This window comes from Mustela nigripes, chromosome 10 (assembly GCF_022355385.1).
Source record: "Mustela nigripes isolate SB6536 chromosome 10, MUSNIG.SB6536, whole genome shotgun sequence".
In the NCBI taxonomy this organism is placed as follows: domain Eukaryota; kingdom Metazoa; phylum Chordata; class Mammalia; order Carnivora; family Mustelidae; genus Mustela; species Mustela nigripes.
The window spans coordinates 33,936,831-33,951,495 of NC_081566.1; the positions used below are offsets into that span (position 1 = coordinate 33,936,831).

At 50.6% G+C, this 14,665-nt stretch overlaps 1 protein-coding gene across 1 annotated transcript in view; it reads left to right on the forward strand.

Annotated features, from left to right (window-relative positions):
* PLXNA2 (plexin A2) overlaps window positions 1–14,665 on the forward strand; it is a 207,723-nt gene that overhangs the window by 128,122 nt on the left and 64,936 nt on the right. Inside the window, exons 5-9 of the mRNA XM_059412985.1 lie at window positions 3,724–3,824; window positions 7,381–7,504; window positions 9,215–9,368; window positions 10,261–10,357; window positions 13,432–13,546. Coding sequence (XP_059268968.1) covers window positions 3,724–3,824; window positions 7,381–7,504; window positions 9,215–9,368; window positions 10,261–10,357; window positions 13,432–13,546 — 591 coding nt within the window. The remainder of the gene's footprint in view (window positions 1–3,723; window positions 3,825–7,380; window positions 7,505–9,214; window positions 9,369–10,260; window positions 10,358–13,431; window positions 13,547–14,665) is intronic.

Here is a 14,665-nt window from a genome sequence, read left to right on the forward strand (position 1 = left end):
TGTGTCAATAAAAAAGTATTCATGTGATAACTTTTTTTTTCCATACAAAATCCAGGGTGCCTTGTGTCCTTAGAGCACCTCTTAGAACCCTCCACGTTTCAGGTGCTTATAAGCACACGAGCTCGTGGCTATCGTGTTAGACACAGCAGACATGAAAAGTATTTTCTCTTCGCTCTGAATCCCCTCAGCTTTCTTACAGTGCTTTCGAGCACACATCACGCTCTTGCCTTTTCACGGCTGGTCTGTTTGCAACTTGAAGTTGATGGCTGTGTCTTAAGGTGCAGTTGTTTTTATTCCCCCGAAGTGCCTAGCATTGGCCCTTATCTGTACGTAGGGGTGTGATCAATGAATCAGTGACTATGGGTTGATGAATGAATACGAGAACTCGTGAATATGGGAAAGACAGAGAACCCACAGAAACATCTGACATGGAGGGTCTCCATGTCAGTCCCAGGGACATTTCTTGCCTCTGCTTTGTGCCTGCCCAGTAGATCTTGGAGGAGGGGATGATTCAAGTTTTAGAACCACCCCTCACCCCAGAAGTTTCCTGTTTCACTTTGCTCTTCAACTCAGTGCATTATAAAAAAAAAAAAAAGAGAGAGAGAGAGAGAGAGAGAAATTCCCACCAGGAGGGCCCAGGAAACAGGAAAAATAGTTGTGCTATTGGTTTCATGTTTGGAGAAGAACAGGGTTCTCACTATCTCCGTGGCACTTGGCGTGAAAGTGGGCTTTGTTGCTGGAGACACTGCTCCCATTCAGGGCTGTCTTTCCCAGCTGCTGAGAGCCGGGCTGTGTTTTGACAGACGGGCCGAATGCAATGCAGACAGTTGTTTTAATTTCCAGCCAGATGCAGACATCACTCACACGGAGCCCGAAACCCAAGAAAGGAAGGTTGGGTCCTGGGCTGCAATGGTGCCCAGGCCTCAGGGGGCGCGTTGGAGGGACCTGGCAGAAGCCCGCTGGTGTTGTGGGGTTGCAGAGATCCTGGAAGGCTTAGAGATCCAGGCCCAGGAGAGGCAGGCTTTCAGAAAGGTGCTCCTTGGAGGAGTCATAGGCCATAAGTCCGAGAGGTCAAGGTTGTTTCTTAAGGCAATGTAATGATGCCAGTGGCTGGTAGCAATGGCTGGATGGTCTCTTCTATTTATTTATGTATTTGTTTGTTTATTTATTTATTTATTATTTACTTATTTTAAAGATATATTCATTTATTTGAGAAAGAGAGAGAGCGTGCAAGCGTGCACGAGCAGGGGGAGGGGCAGAAGGAAAGGGAGGGAGAGAATCATCTGAGTCTTCACGCCCATCACAGAGCCTGATGTGGGGCTCCATCTTAGGACCCTGAGATCATGACCTGGGTGAGAATCAAGAGTCAGACGCTTAACCGACTGAGCCCCCTGGCACTCCTGGATGGTCTCTTTCAACTGTACCAAGTCGTTCGGGGCAGGAATCGTGAGCAGACTCAGGGAAGAGTTAGGTCAGCTGCAAGAAATAGAGCAGAGTGTAAAGGACAAAGGCAGCCTCCCTCTGGGGGCAGAAATCCCTCTCGCAGCCTTCCAGACACCTGTCACCTTGACTCACTTTCCCATCCCAGAGACGGGAGTTCCTTGCCAAAGCGAGGGCTGAATGTTATTGGACAACCTTGACCTTCCTTGGCTGGGCTTTCCTGAAACTTTTCACCCCTGAGTCCTGTTGTGGCCACACAGCTGCCCTTCAGACACTGGGAAGGCACCCCAAGACTCATCTCTCTGGATGTGAACAGGCATCCCAGGTCCGTGAGTTGCACCCTCAGACGCCGTGTGGGGATCCCACCCCGCCCTGACCACTCTTCCACGAAGGACCCTTGGTTGAACAGCACCGCTCTTGGAGTAGAGACCTGAGCGGGGCGCTTCCCGGTGTGGGGCGGCCTTTCTCTGCCGGGATACCCTGTCTGTTCCTGCGGCCCAGGGGCAGTTCAGCCCCTTGAGCTGTTCTGTCAGCCATCAGGGCACACCACAGACAAGGCTTCGACTCACACCCTCGGGTCTGGTACCTGGAGGCTATTTCAGACTGGCTTGCACTCTCCCAGGACTAGTTTCTTAAACTGAACTGCCAGATTTTACTATTATCCTTCCTGCATTATTTTTGTGATTAAAAGGAAGTTAGGACTGTTTAAAGCTGATTGTGTCCACCCGCTTATAGAAAAGCCTTGTGATGCAATGTTAGGTGTTACGATGTGGTGAGAATGGGGAGCACCCAACCAAGAAAGGGAGCCTCCCGGGACGTGTGCAGGAGACCTCGTCTGGCCCCAGCGTATGTCCCATGACATCTCACCCTGCCCCAGCCAGGCAATACCCTTGAGTTCTGCTGAACTTGTCCTTAATGACTTTTGCTCGTGATAACGGCTCACTGTGCTGTGCCCCTCCGCGTCTCTGCACCAGCGCTCTCCTCCCCTGACTCAGGCTTTCTCCAATGGCCTCTTTCCCCCCACACCTTGTCCTGGGCACCCCTCCTCTACGGTGGCGCCTGTCCCAGGCGAGGAGCTCCAGCTTTGCAATTACCAACTCCACATGGACTCTGATCTCCGAGGAGCAGGACCCGTGGCCTGATGGCTAGTCTTTCCCTCTGCCGTAGCCCTGGAGCCTCGCTGTAGTGACAACTGATAAACATTTGCTAGATAAGCGTGTTAAACTTCTCCCCATCCTCTCAGGAGCATGCTGTGAAAGTGTCCCCAGCAGATCCTTTGTCCCTCTGCCTGAGGCAGAACAGCGTGTGGCTGGACCCCAGACTGTGTGTTTGCACTTGGTTTACACATCCAGTGTGTGGGGGACCTCTCTGCTCTGATGAAGGAGAACTCAGCCCCAGCCCAGCAAATGGCTTTGCAGCCCATCAGCCTCCTGCCCCAACCAGCAGCGGTACCGAGCATTGCAGATGGAAGAAGGCAATCTTCAGACCCCTTTACCTGAATGTCACACATACTGGGCAGGTGGTGGTCTTGGGTCCACACAGGCCCGTCTCAAGACCCTGCAGGGCCTCACAGGGAAACTGGCGGGAGCTCGCTCTGGCTGCACCCTTGGGGTGGGGGGAGGGACTTGATCTGCAAATTCCCACTTTCCCCAGCAAGACGGAATCAGGCAGCTCATCTCTGTGGATGTTCCCATTTAACCAGACTTTTCAAAAGGATGGAAGATTTACTAGAAAAAAATTGCTTGCAGACATCAGAGAATGGGATAATTGGATCCAGGTGGTATGTTAGGTTGGATGTAGAGAGACTGTGCCATACGATGAATGTTATTAGATAGGAAAAGTTTCTCCTTCTCTCCCTTTTCAAATGTGTTCTGTGCAGGCAGGGTGTCTTTGCCCAAGTCCAGCTGAAAGCCCTTCAGAGACAAGTTGGTGGCATTCAGTGGGCTTTCAGCAGAGGTCACCATTTTCATGAGCCTGGCCAGCTCTCGAAGGACATGAGTGGCGGGCAGACAGAGAGAGGAAGATATGCTTCTGCCCCTGGTGAAGGCAAGAAGGAGCCTTGGGCTGGCCACCCCCAGAAACACATTCCCCTTAGCTGTAACCCCACCTTGCACCAGGAAAACGGATGAGAGAGAGGCCATTGATTCCCCCGCCCCCCAGTGTCCCCTCTTTACCCGCGGGGACAGTGCAACTACCGGTGGGAGTAGTGTAGGTGAGTCCGAACACACATCAGCCAGTCCTCACTCCCTGATCTAACTGTGCTGTCTTTCTTCTCTCTGCCAGATCACCAGGGTCCCCGTGGAATCCTGTGAGCAGTACACAACTTGTGGAGAGTGTCTGAGCTCGGGGGACCCTCACTGTGGCTGGTGCTCCCTGCACAACATGTAAGTTGGGGATCGTTCCAAAAAGGAGCCTGGAATGCAGATGACCAGGTGCTTTCCTGGGACTGTTGATGACCAGGTGCTTTCCTGGGACTGTTGATGAGGATGTGACCCAGGGTTTCCAGTGTGTGAGGAATTTCCAGGAATTCACATCCAGGTTGGAGAGCAGGAAGAGAGGCTGCAGGCAGGTGGGGGTCCTTCTTTCCCAGCATCATGCCTTTGCCTCTCATTTCACTTCCAAATTCTGCCCTCCTGGCTGCTCCCTAGTTTGCACCTTGTCAATACCGGGAAGGGTAGTGGCACCAAAAGAACTCACCAGTGAAGCTCTAGCATTCTCTCAGCTTCCCCAGAAACTCTTCAGTGCATCCTGCCACCTGCCGCCCGCGTGCAGATGGCATTGCGCCAGGGTGGGGTTGGGGGTGGGGAATCTGGACTCCAGTGAGCTGCTGTGTGACCCTGGATGGTCCGCTGACCGCTCTGGGCCTCACTCCCCCAGCGCTGAATAGGGATAATGCCTACCTCACAGGTACACTGTGGGGATTAAATGAAATAATAAAATGCTTTGCAAATAAGGAATCGCAGAATAGGCTGTGCAAATCAAAGTAATTATTATGAACTCTGAACCTTTGGGAGAACCCTTCTGGCCGCATTAATTCATGATTTCAAGAAGTCTGTGTCTCACTCTAACTAGCCTCACACCCCTATTCAGATACACCCGGCCCCTTGACTACCAGCTCAATAGAAATGCAAAATCACACTTAAACTTCCTAATTGGAAAGGGCCCCAGAGGGAGAGAAGAGGGTGAAAACCAAAAGGCAGGCGCTGGCTAGGAATTCTGTTCCCCAATGGACTTGGAAGCTCCCTGGCTCGCTGCCAGCCGGCAGAGCATCTCCATGCAATGAGCGAGGTTTGGGGTGGAGGCGGAGGCGGAGGGCCAGAGTTCAGGGTCCTGCACAATAGCTCTTGGCTTCCCGCCTCTGTGGCAGGTGTTGCAAGGCCTAGGGAGGGAGGGAGGGAAGCAGGCGCCTCACAGATGCAAAATCCGGACTGGATTTAAGCCCACAAATACTGGGTTCCCTGCTTGGGTTTGGAGGTAAAAGGCTCTTCAAGAAGTTTTGCAGAAAACGTTCCTGCGGGGCCAGTGAGACAAGGGGTGCCGCTGCTGCTGAGCACGGGAACGGCTGATGTGGCCACCCCTGCGTTTCCCCTCTGTGGTGCCGACCGGCCTCTCTCATCAGGAGGATTTCTTCCTCATCAGGGACCCTGAGGGCTGCCTGCCCCCTGCAGAGTGCCCAAGGCTACCTGCCCACCCCCTGCTCCCTGCGCAGCCCACCGAGCCTGGGTGCACTCGGCGCTTCTCCCAGGTGGAACACCCCTTACAGATGGGGGATTGTCATTGATTCACCAGCAAGGACAACCGTGTTCCCCAGCTCATGCTTGAGCCTACTGATCTGTCACAGTGCTGGAGTCTCCCGGCGGCCCCACACCACCCCTGTCTTCCTCCTGTCTGGGTGGGCTGTGGCTTCTAGAACCCCTGAGCTGCCACATCAGGATAGATTGCGATTTCCTCCGTCCTCTGAGCTCCTTACCTGTGGCCGAGAATCCCTCCCACCTACGGGGCACACCTCTCCCTCCAGCCTGTCAAGAGCCCTTAGAAACAAGCTTTTTCCTCTTCGTGCCCAGATCTTGCTCCTCTTGGGTCCTCCTCGCGGTCAGCAGGCCCCCGCCATGCCCTTGCACCTGCCACCTGTGGCCTGCCTGGGTGGGAAGGAGTTGATGGGCCCAGTTCCAGTTCCCAGGCCCGCACACTGGACTGTAACGGAGGCCCAGGGAGATCGCTGAAGAGGCTTTAGGTCTGGGGGGTGGGGGGGATTTGAAACCTTCCTGTCTCTTCTGTGTGCCTGGCTCCTGCAAGTGTGTTATTGTCTCCAAGGCTATTTATCTCTGTTAGGGCTGTTGCCATAAATAGTATGATAAAAAAGAGCCATTTCAGTGAGTCAATGAGATAAAGGCCCCAGTCAAGAGCTCACTTTAGAGCTATCTTAAGGATTCACTTAAACCTCAATAATTCTTTTCTTTGACAGCATTCATATTTAGATCCATTATGTGCTTGGAAAGGAAGCAGGGAGGGGCGGGGGAGGGGGAGGTGGTGGTGGGGGGAATCACTGAGGGATTGTGGCATCTTGTGGCATGTCGGGGGGATTTGGTCTGGAGAAGCACCAGCCCTGGAATGTGCTCGCCTGTGACATGGGCGGCCAGCAGATGCCCGGCTCGCAGGCGTCCCCGTGCCCACCTGCCGCCCCGGGGCCGAGTTGAAGCTGTCGGGAGAGATGGCCGGCCGCACAGCTTTCTGGCGAAGGCAGCCCCCACCCACCCACCCCAGTCTGCTTCTCTGTCTCCAGGCGTTATTTCACAGTGCAGATATTTATTTAAGATACAGCATGTGACAGGGAGACCATCTCAATGAATAAAACATGGTCCCTGCCTTCAGAGAGTCATTAGTCCAGCCACAGGATCTCCTGCAGGCCGTCCCACTCAGTGAAGACCTGTCCTGCCTTGGACACCTTTTGGGGGTAGAATGATAACGTGAATAGTCATCATCATTAACATTATTATAAGGGCTGAAAAGTCATTTTCTCTTTTTTAATGAGTTATTTATTTATTTGAGGGAGAGAGCGCGTAAGAGCAAAGGAGCAGGGGGAGCGTGATCCCAGGACCCTGAGATCATGACCTGAGCCGACATCAAGAGTTGGGTGCTCAACCAACTGAGCTGCCCAGGTGCCCCAAAAAGCCATTTTCTAAGTACTCATGTATTTAATCCTTACGCCAGCCCTGTGAGGTAGGGTATTATCACCATCCTCTCCATTTTATGGTTGAGGAAACTGAGGCACGGAGATATTAAGTCACTTGCCCAAAGGGACACCGTAGTATGCCGTGGCCTGGGGGAAGGAGGGAAGCATCCAGGCAGCCGGGCCCCAGAGCTCACATGCTTAGCGTCTTTTGGGGCTACCCCTCTCATTCCCCAGACTTGCCGCCCTTGCTCACCACACAACCTGTAAAGATGCTATCTATCGGGAGCTATTCTTTTTTTTTTTTTTTTTTTTTAAGATTTTATTTTTTTTTTTTTTTTTTTTTTGAGAGAAAGAGAGATAGCGACAGAGATAACTAGAGAGAGAAGGAGCGTGGAGGAGAGGGAGAAGCTGACTCCCCACTGAGCAGGGAGCCTGACATGGGGTTTGAACCAAAGACCCTGAGATCATGACCTGAGCCAAAGACGTTTAGCCGACTGAGCCACCCAGGCGGCCCCAGGTGCTATTCTTTATGTCTAAACTGTACCGCTCATGTTGGGGGTGAGTCCCACTTCCTCTTAGTCTGTGTTTAACTGTGATCAGGACCATCTGGGAGTCACCCAGGCCCTCTGGGCTAAGTGAAAAGCATAAGTAGAAGACAAGCCAAGAGCCTCAGAGCAGAAAACCACTCTTAAAACCGCCAGGGGACCGTGGAGCCCAGCAGATGGGTCTCAGAGGCCTGACCTCTTATGAATGTGTGTCCCTGGCAGGTGCTCCCGCAGGGACAAGTGCCAGCGCGCCTGGGAACCCAACCGATTTGCGGCCAGCATCAGCCAGTGCATGAGCCTTGAGGTGCAGCCCAGCAGCATCTCAGTGTCTGAACACAGCCGGCGGGTAAGGAACACCTCCTGGGGGCCGCAGGGGGCGGGGGAGGGCACGGAGCACGCACGTGGTGTGCGCGTGTTCCTTCAACACGTGCACGTATATCTGTCACTGGCTCTCACTTTAAACACTCCAAGGAAATGCTGTGTTTATAGAAAACCAATGGTAGTTCCTATTGTAAAGGGCACAGTCATTCTCTGTACTCCCGGGAAACTCATTACCCATTGATCTGTTTTGTAAATCTAGATTCTGCATTTAGTAACAAACATCTACAACATAGTGTGATCTGATACTAAATAACACATTGTTTGTTACATGCTCTGTTTACATTCCTCCACTTCATGCGGTTTTTCACACAGACCTTAGAGTTGCCTCTGTGTGTGAGAGAGAGACAGAGAGAGGAGAGACAGAGACAGAGACAGAGACCGAGGCTTAAGTCACAGTCAGTATGTACTTAAAGTGATATTAAAGAGACTAAAACAGCCCTTAACCACCTGTCGGAGTACAACCCCAAATATTTCATGTCCTTAGGCCCTGCACGATTATTTCATTCTGAAGGTTTTATGAGCATTTATGGATGTTAATTAGTTAATGAACCTTCCAAGATTTCTGTTCATTCATCCCCACCAGGAGGTTTTGGCTCCCATGGAGCCGAGGGAACAAATAGGGGAGTTTGTACCTAAGTCTCTTGGCCCCATGGAAACGAAACTGGGGCAGGGATTCAGCAGCAAACAAATGTTTGGAGAGGCTAGGTGACACTCACTGTGAGTGAGAAGCCACGGCAAATAAATAGAGCCAGGTGTTGGTGGGAAGACAATGGGAGACCTATGTACACTGTGGTTCCCGACTTGGAGGCTGGCGGGGGTGGGGCGGGGTATTGTTGCCATGCACGCTTATGGTCACCCCCTGTTGCTAGAGGAAGCCAGGTGCATTTTTTACCTATTGTGTCAAATATCACTTAGATATTCTATTGTGTTGTGGACAAACTCATTTCTGGCGTTCAGTGGTATTTTTACCATTCAGAGGAGGGTATGCAAACTTGAAAAAGCTGGAAAGTGCTAGCCTAGATCATTGGAACCCAGAGGCAGCAGATGACTGCAGATGACTGAGCTATTGGTGTCCACATTCCTTGCTTTCTCTGGTCCCCACAGTTCCTTAGGAAGCCACCGCCCTACTGGGCAGGGACTGTCAGCAAGCAGGGCACCTAGGGTTGGGGGCACAGAGAGGCAGGAACTCTAGGACACTTGCCATCCTGATAAGCAGCCACTGAATCGTAGCCAGGGAGAGGGCTAGCTGTTGCCCACCAACCCAGTAACCCTCCAGATTGGTAAGCCAGCGTTACAGCTTGTTTGCAAAGGGCTCAGCTGAAGACTTGCTTTCCAGGGTCATGGTTTCATGTCAGAATGACAAGAGTCAGAGGAATTTTGGTACCTTTCCCTCTAAGGGCCCTTCACCCAGTCCTTTATGAGGCTGGCCAAGACTGAAAACTAAACTCAGTGATATTAATAAAAGCCATCAACTCTGCACTCCAGTAATTACTCTGTGTCAAAGTCAGAGGATCACTAGACCAATGTCCTTCCTTAGATATGAGCTTGGGGGCCATGAGTCTGCAAGCAGGCCACAGCAGGGCTAGACCCGGAGCCCTGGTTCCCAGAGGCCCTAGAACTCTCTCTTCCTATGGTGTCATCTCTTTCCTCCTGAGGCTTTTTGCTCCTCCCACAGCTCAGCCTAGTTGTGAGTGATGCCCCCGACCTGTCTGTGGGCATCTCCTGTGCCTTCGGGAACCTGACCGAGGTGGAGGGACAAGTGTCTGGGAGCCAGGTCATCTGCATCTCACCAGGACCCAAGGATGTCCCGGGCATCCCTCTGGATCAAGGTAAGAAGTGTGTGCTGCGAGAGTCACATGCCAGGGGCTGCCCTACCAGAATGGTCAAGAGTAGGGGCACCTGGGTGGCTCAGTCTTTAAGCATCTGCCTTTGGCTTGGGTCATGGTCCCAGGTTCCTGGGATCCAGCCCCATATCAGGCTCCCTGCTCAGCGGGAAGCCTGCTTCTCCCTCTCCCACTGCTTGTGTTCCCTCTGTTGCTATATCTCTCTGTCAAATAAATAAAATCTTAAAAAAAAAAAAAAAAAAAAAAGAATGGTCAAGAGTAGAGTGCCCGGGGGATAGGGTGATGCACAGAGGGCAGAGGGGGCAGGGTGGGAGCGCCAGCACAAAAGCTGCCTGACCAAGCCTTCATATCACAGATGCTACCATGGGCTTATACAGCTCGTTTGAGCCTGAAAGCTAATTGTCATGGCCCAAAGCAAAATTCAGGAAGAAGGAAAACCTTTGCTCCCATTTGGGTTAAATCTGCCCATATGCAGAGAGTTTTCCCAGATTTCCCTTCCCTTCTAGGAATGGCAGTGGCTCCAGCCAGCGATTTCCAGTGGGGTTCTCCCCATGGAACTGGGGACTTGAGGGGTTCGGGCCTCATATTTCCTGAAGTCTTTCAGTAACTGAACATGCCTCACCAAAGCAAGGGTTTCCGTGGGATGTGGTTCATTCCGTTTCCCCTAAGGGGTGGGGGTGGTGGCTGGGTCTCAGTGACGGGTGTCTCAGCAGGATCAAGGGGACCCTCTTGGGAGGCGATGCCTCAGGCAGTTTTCATCTACCATCTATGCCCCCAAGAGAGCCCTGGACTGGTTTAATGGATTACCCTCAGATTCTCCACTGGGCTCCCAGGTTGTGTTACCCTCTCCTTTTTTTTTTTTTTTTCCTACCCCCAGACTGGTTTGGGCTAGAGCTACAGCTGAGATCCAAGGAGACAGGGAAGATATTTGTCAGCACCGAGTTCAAGTTCTACAACTGCAGCGCCCACCAACTGTAAGCACTCACCGGGCGAGGGCCTTGCCCCGGGCATGGATACAGGTGTGGGGTTCTCACAGCTCCAAAGTTCTGGCTTCCCCTCCTAGTCTCCCCCGGGGCCCGGCATACGGTGGGGGACAAAGTAAGCTCTTCATAATCGTTCCTTTTCAGTTCTGTTCGGTTTATTCAGTTATGTTAAACAGAATGAGTCTCACTGTCCAAGACGCTGATCTCATCCAATCTCCCTTGCCTGGACCCCCAACAACCCTGCCCCCAATTCTCCAGCTTAGACAGTAAGCAGAGAGTTTGACGTGAAGACGAAGGTCATGGTCCAAAGACCATAAGACCAGTTGGTGGTGGCTTTGAACGGAGAGATTGACAGTGAATGTAATTAGACGTATGCTCCATGTCCGAGTCCAAGAGAGACTCGAAGGTAGAAGTCAGCTATGCACACAGCTACCCCCAGAGGAGGACAGGATATAAAGGCACAGGCTAGGAGGGGGAGAGCCGACTTTAACTCCACTGTGGTCCAAACCCAGCCTTCAGCTTTTCAAAGAGGAGGGAGAAACCAGACCAAACTAGCAGCCCCTAGAAGGGCTTGAGTAGGCTCCAGCTGGCCTCGCCAGCCATGTCCAGCAGCAGAACACTTACCAGTGGTGCCCACAAGCGAAGAGCTTCTACAGTGGGGCAGGAAGACAGACCCATATTTAGTTTCAGTCCATATTCTCTGGAAGAGAAGCTGAGACTCCTTCTGTACCAACTGGGATCTCTATACCTTCTGGTTTAGAAAGAGGGAAATGGGTCTCTATAATAGGGCCTCATAAAGGCCACTGGACCAGTGACCCTGGACATTCCACAAGGAGACAGATCAAGCAACAACACCACACCAGAAGGAGCCAGGAGCAATCATTAGGGATAGTCTATGGGCCAGTCCTTCCCATTTCCCAAGACAGGAATAACCTGAGGTCTACATAACTCCAAGGCATCCTGTCTGTAGGGTCCAGGCTGTGGACAAGATGGGCTCAACAATCCACATGGGGAGAGGGTTTGTGTGCCACTGTACCTGAAGGGAATCTTTAGCCATTAAAAGAGACCAATGAGCCAGTCCTCCCGAGCCTCCCCTTCTCTGATCTCGATTTTTATCATGGGAATCAGCTGCTGGAACTCTAGGATCTCCGCAGTAGTTAAGGAAGGAGACACAGTTGGGCCCCACTGAGGTAAGTCAATGGATGTGCTGAGAAAGGCAGGACAAGTGATAAAAATGGCCTGGGATGGGGGCAGGGCATAAGTACAGAAACCAAAATAAACTAAATCGCCCACTAACCACTGCGTCCCCATCCCAGCTAACCCTGCTGGGGAAAATGTTAGCGTCTTGGCAAAAGAAACTCCCCACCTCCTTCTCAAACTCCAGCACAGTGGTGATGGAATTCATTGTTCGTGAGAGCATCCTCATCTCCAGGGCAGTTCGGTGTGATGTCACCACTTTGCATTGCTATGGCAACAGAAATGCAGTCACAGACAGCAAGTTTTAGCCAAAAAAAAAAAAAACCCACAAAAAACAAAAGCAAAACAAAACAAAATATACCCAATAATTATTTAAAAAAACAAAAAACAAAAAAACCAAACCTACTCCTTGACAGCAAAGATTCCATTTTATTGCTAAACACTATCTTACCCTGTTCTACTCCTGGCATTCCTAGCAAAAAGTCACAGAATCAAGTTCAATCCCCTGCTTTTAATATGGTAGACTGAGACCCACAGGGATAAGTGCTGCAGCGAAGGTCACAAAGTGAGCCAGGGGAGAGGCCGGGTTTAAAGCCCATCTTATCTTTCTTTGTCCAATTTCATTCTTTACTTGCTGAATCCTAAGATATTAGCAAGAACCAGTCGGTGTGGCCCAAGATCAGAAACACAGTCCCTTTGGGCATATCCGGAAGTGGGTAAGACTGATCAGCACAGGGAGGAGGAGGTGTAGATGGGCTAATGCACCCAAAACAGGGTGACAGTTTAGCATGTCACCCCCAGATGGAGACCCATCCACCGAAATGTAAAGAGAGTGGCCACCAGATGGCGCCAGATCGCAGACCCAGCTGTGTCCCTTCGAGGTTGGTCTAGTTGTCAGAGGCTAGATGGGGGGGAGCTGACAAGGAGCAGGAAGACCGACCCCTCTGACAAAACCCAACTCCAGTATAATGGTCTGGTCACACACAGCCCCCAGGTAAAACTAGAGGGGAAGAAGCGCTTACCCTGGCAAGAAATGCATGCGACACCCCCATACTACTGCTATGCTCCCCTACTTAGAGACTGAGACAAATTGCCATTTCATGTTGTTATATTGTTAACTCCCCCAAAGCCCAGAAACACGTGTGATTGCTCTAGTCTTTGACACTCAAATGTGACTTAAGAGCTCGAAATAACAGGTAATTTGAGCACTTGAAAGTAACACATTTAACATTGTACCTTTCTAAACCATTCCTACACATTATCTTGTTTGATGCTAAACAGCCCTGTGGAGCAGACAGATGAAGAACTTCCAATGCAGAAAGTGAAGTGACTTGCTCAAGGTGACCCCAAGTGGCAGTCCAAGCCCGGAATTTTATCTGCCCAATTTCTATCCCTGTGCTTTTCTGTCTTAAGTCTTATGTCTCATGCCTTCCAAGTGGTGGGATGCTGATAAATATTTAACGGCCATCAATCAAGAAAAAACCCTAGTATGCAGTATTTGCCGATTTCTAGGGTGTAAATACTCTGTCCATGGCTGATTTCAAGTTATTAACATGATACCGACCACTTGCAAAATTCCTAGAAATGTAAATAATCAGCTCTCCTGAGCTGATGCAGGCCAGCTCTCACACACCACTGCTCTAGAAGTTACATTTTTCCACTTTCGACTCTTTTTTTCTTTTTTCCAATTTTCTGGTCCTTTGAACATCTTCAAAGGAGATTCCACATTTCTCGGTGCCCCACGAATCAGCCCTCCTGAGAGAAAGGCTAGGACAACCAGCCTCCATCATAGTGCGTGGGCTACCTGGGACCCTTACCTTCCCTGTCTGCTCCCTTCTCTTTGCCTCTTACTGTCTCCATCCTTGCAGGTGCCTGTCTTGTGTCAACAGCGCCTTCCGCTGTCATTGGTGCAAATACCGGAACCTCTGCACTCACGACCCCACCACCTGCTCCTTCCAGGAGGGCCGGATCAATATTTCAGAGGTAAGCAGGGCTTGCCTTGGCATGGTGACGTTTCTCAGTGCATCTGAGTGGCCCTCCCTTTTCAGGTGGACAGTCCAGCAGCTTGGCCATCTCCCTGCACTGACGCATCTTAGTCTTCCTCGCAGAGATTCTACATGTCAGAAAGACCCCATTGTTATAAAACTCAAAAGAAAAGAAAAAGTGGCAGAAAAATACCCCAAAAGGCAGAGAAATGTGCTATATCTTCTAGACTCCTAAGACTCTTCTACATTCAAAGGCTTGAGGGGAACTGAGGGTTGAGACTGAAAGCTGAGAGGACATATCCAACCAACCAGACTCCATTGTCTAGAAGAGGGCCCTGAATGGCATTGATTCTTTGAGTCTGAGGCCTTTGCTTGGCTACAGACATAGTGTGATTCAATGGAACATTCACTCTCAACCATTCTTTCATGCCAACCTCTCTTCCAACTCCAAGTTTCAATGATTCTTTGACTCTGATGTATGACTGGGTGGGTGGCCTTCTAGAAAGAGAAGGAAATTCAGCTGGTGAAAAGAACCAGGCCTTGCTAAAAAGTCCCAGTCTGTTATACAGCCAGTGTTCCATCCCCAAGGCCTGACCCACCTTTGTTATCAACACCATGAAATATCAGATTGCTTGTCTTTCCAAGGAATACCTCATCCGATGAGTATCCAATGATGTTGACTTTCATACACATTCACAGCTTGCCTTGGGAAAATGAGGCATGCTTGGACGCTTTCCCTTTCTTGTGTTTAATGGTTTTCACACCCTAGAATGGCCAGTCGGTTGGGTTTGAACAACTGTAGAGACGTACATATTCATATAAGTGGCACACGTGTGTACACACATTACCCTCTTCTTCCACTTTTTAGAAAATCTGCAAAAGTAAGTAAGTGTAGCTTGTGTGTATTCTGCTGTACTCTTTCTACATACCTGCTGCCATTGCACTAGACTAGAAGCTTCTTGAAGGCAAGGATTACATTGTATCTTTAAATCCTCAGCAAACACTTCAGGGAGTGTTTGCGGAATGCATGCCTGAAAGAAGGAAGGAATGGCCACTTTACCCAAATGCTACTAGAAAGGGTTCCTTGGATATCATTGTCCCTGATTTCAAGAAATAG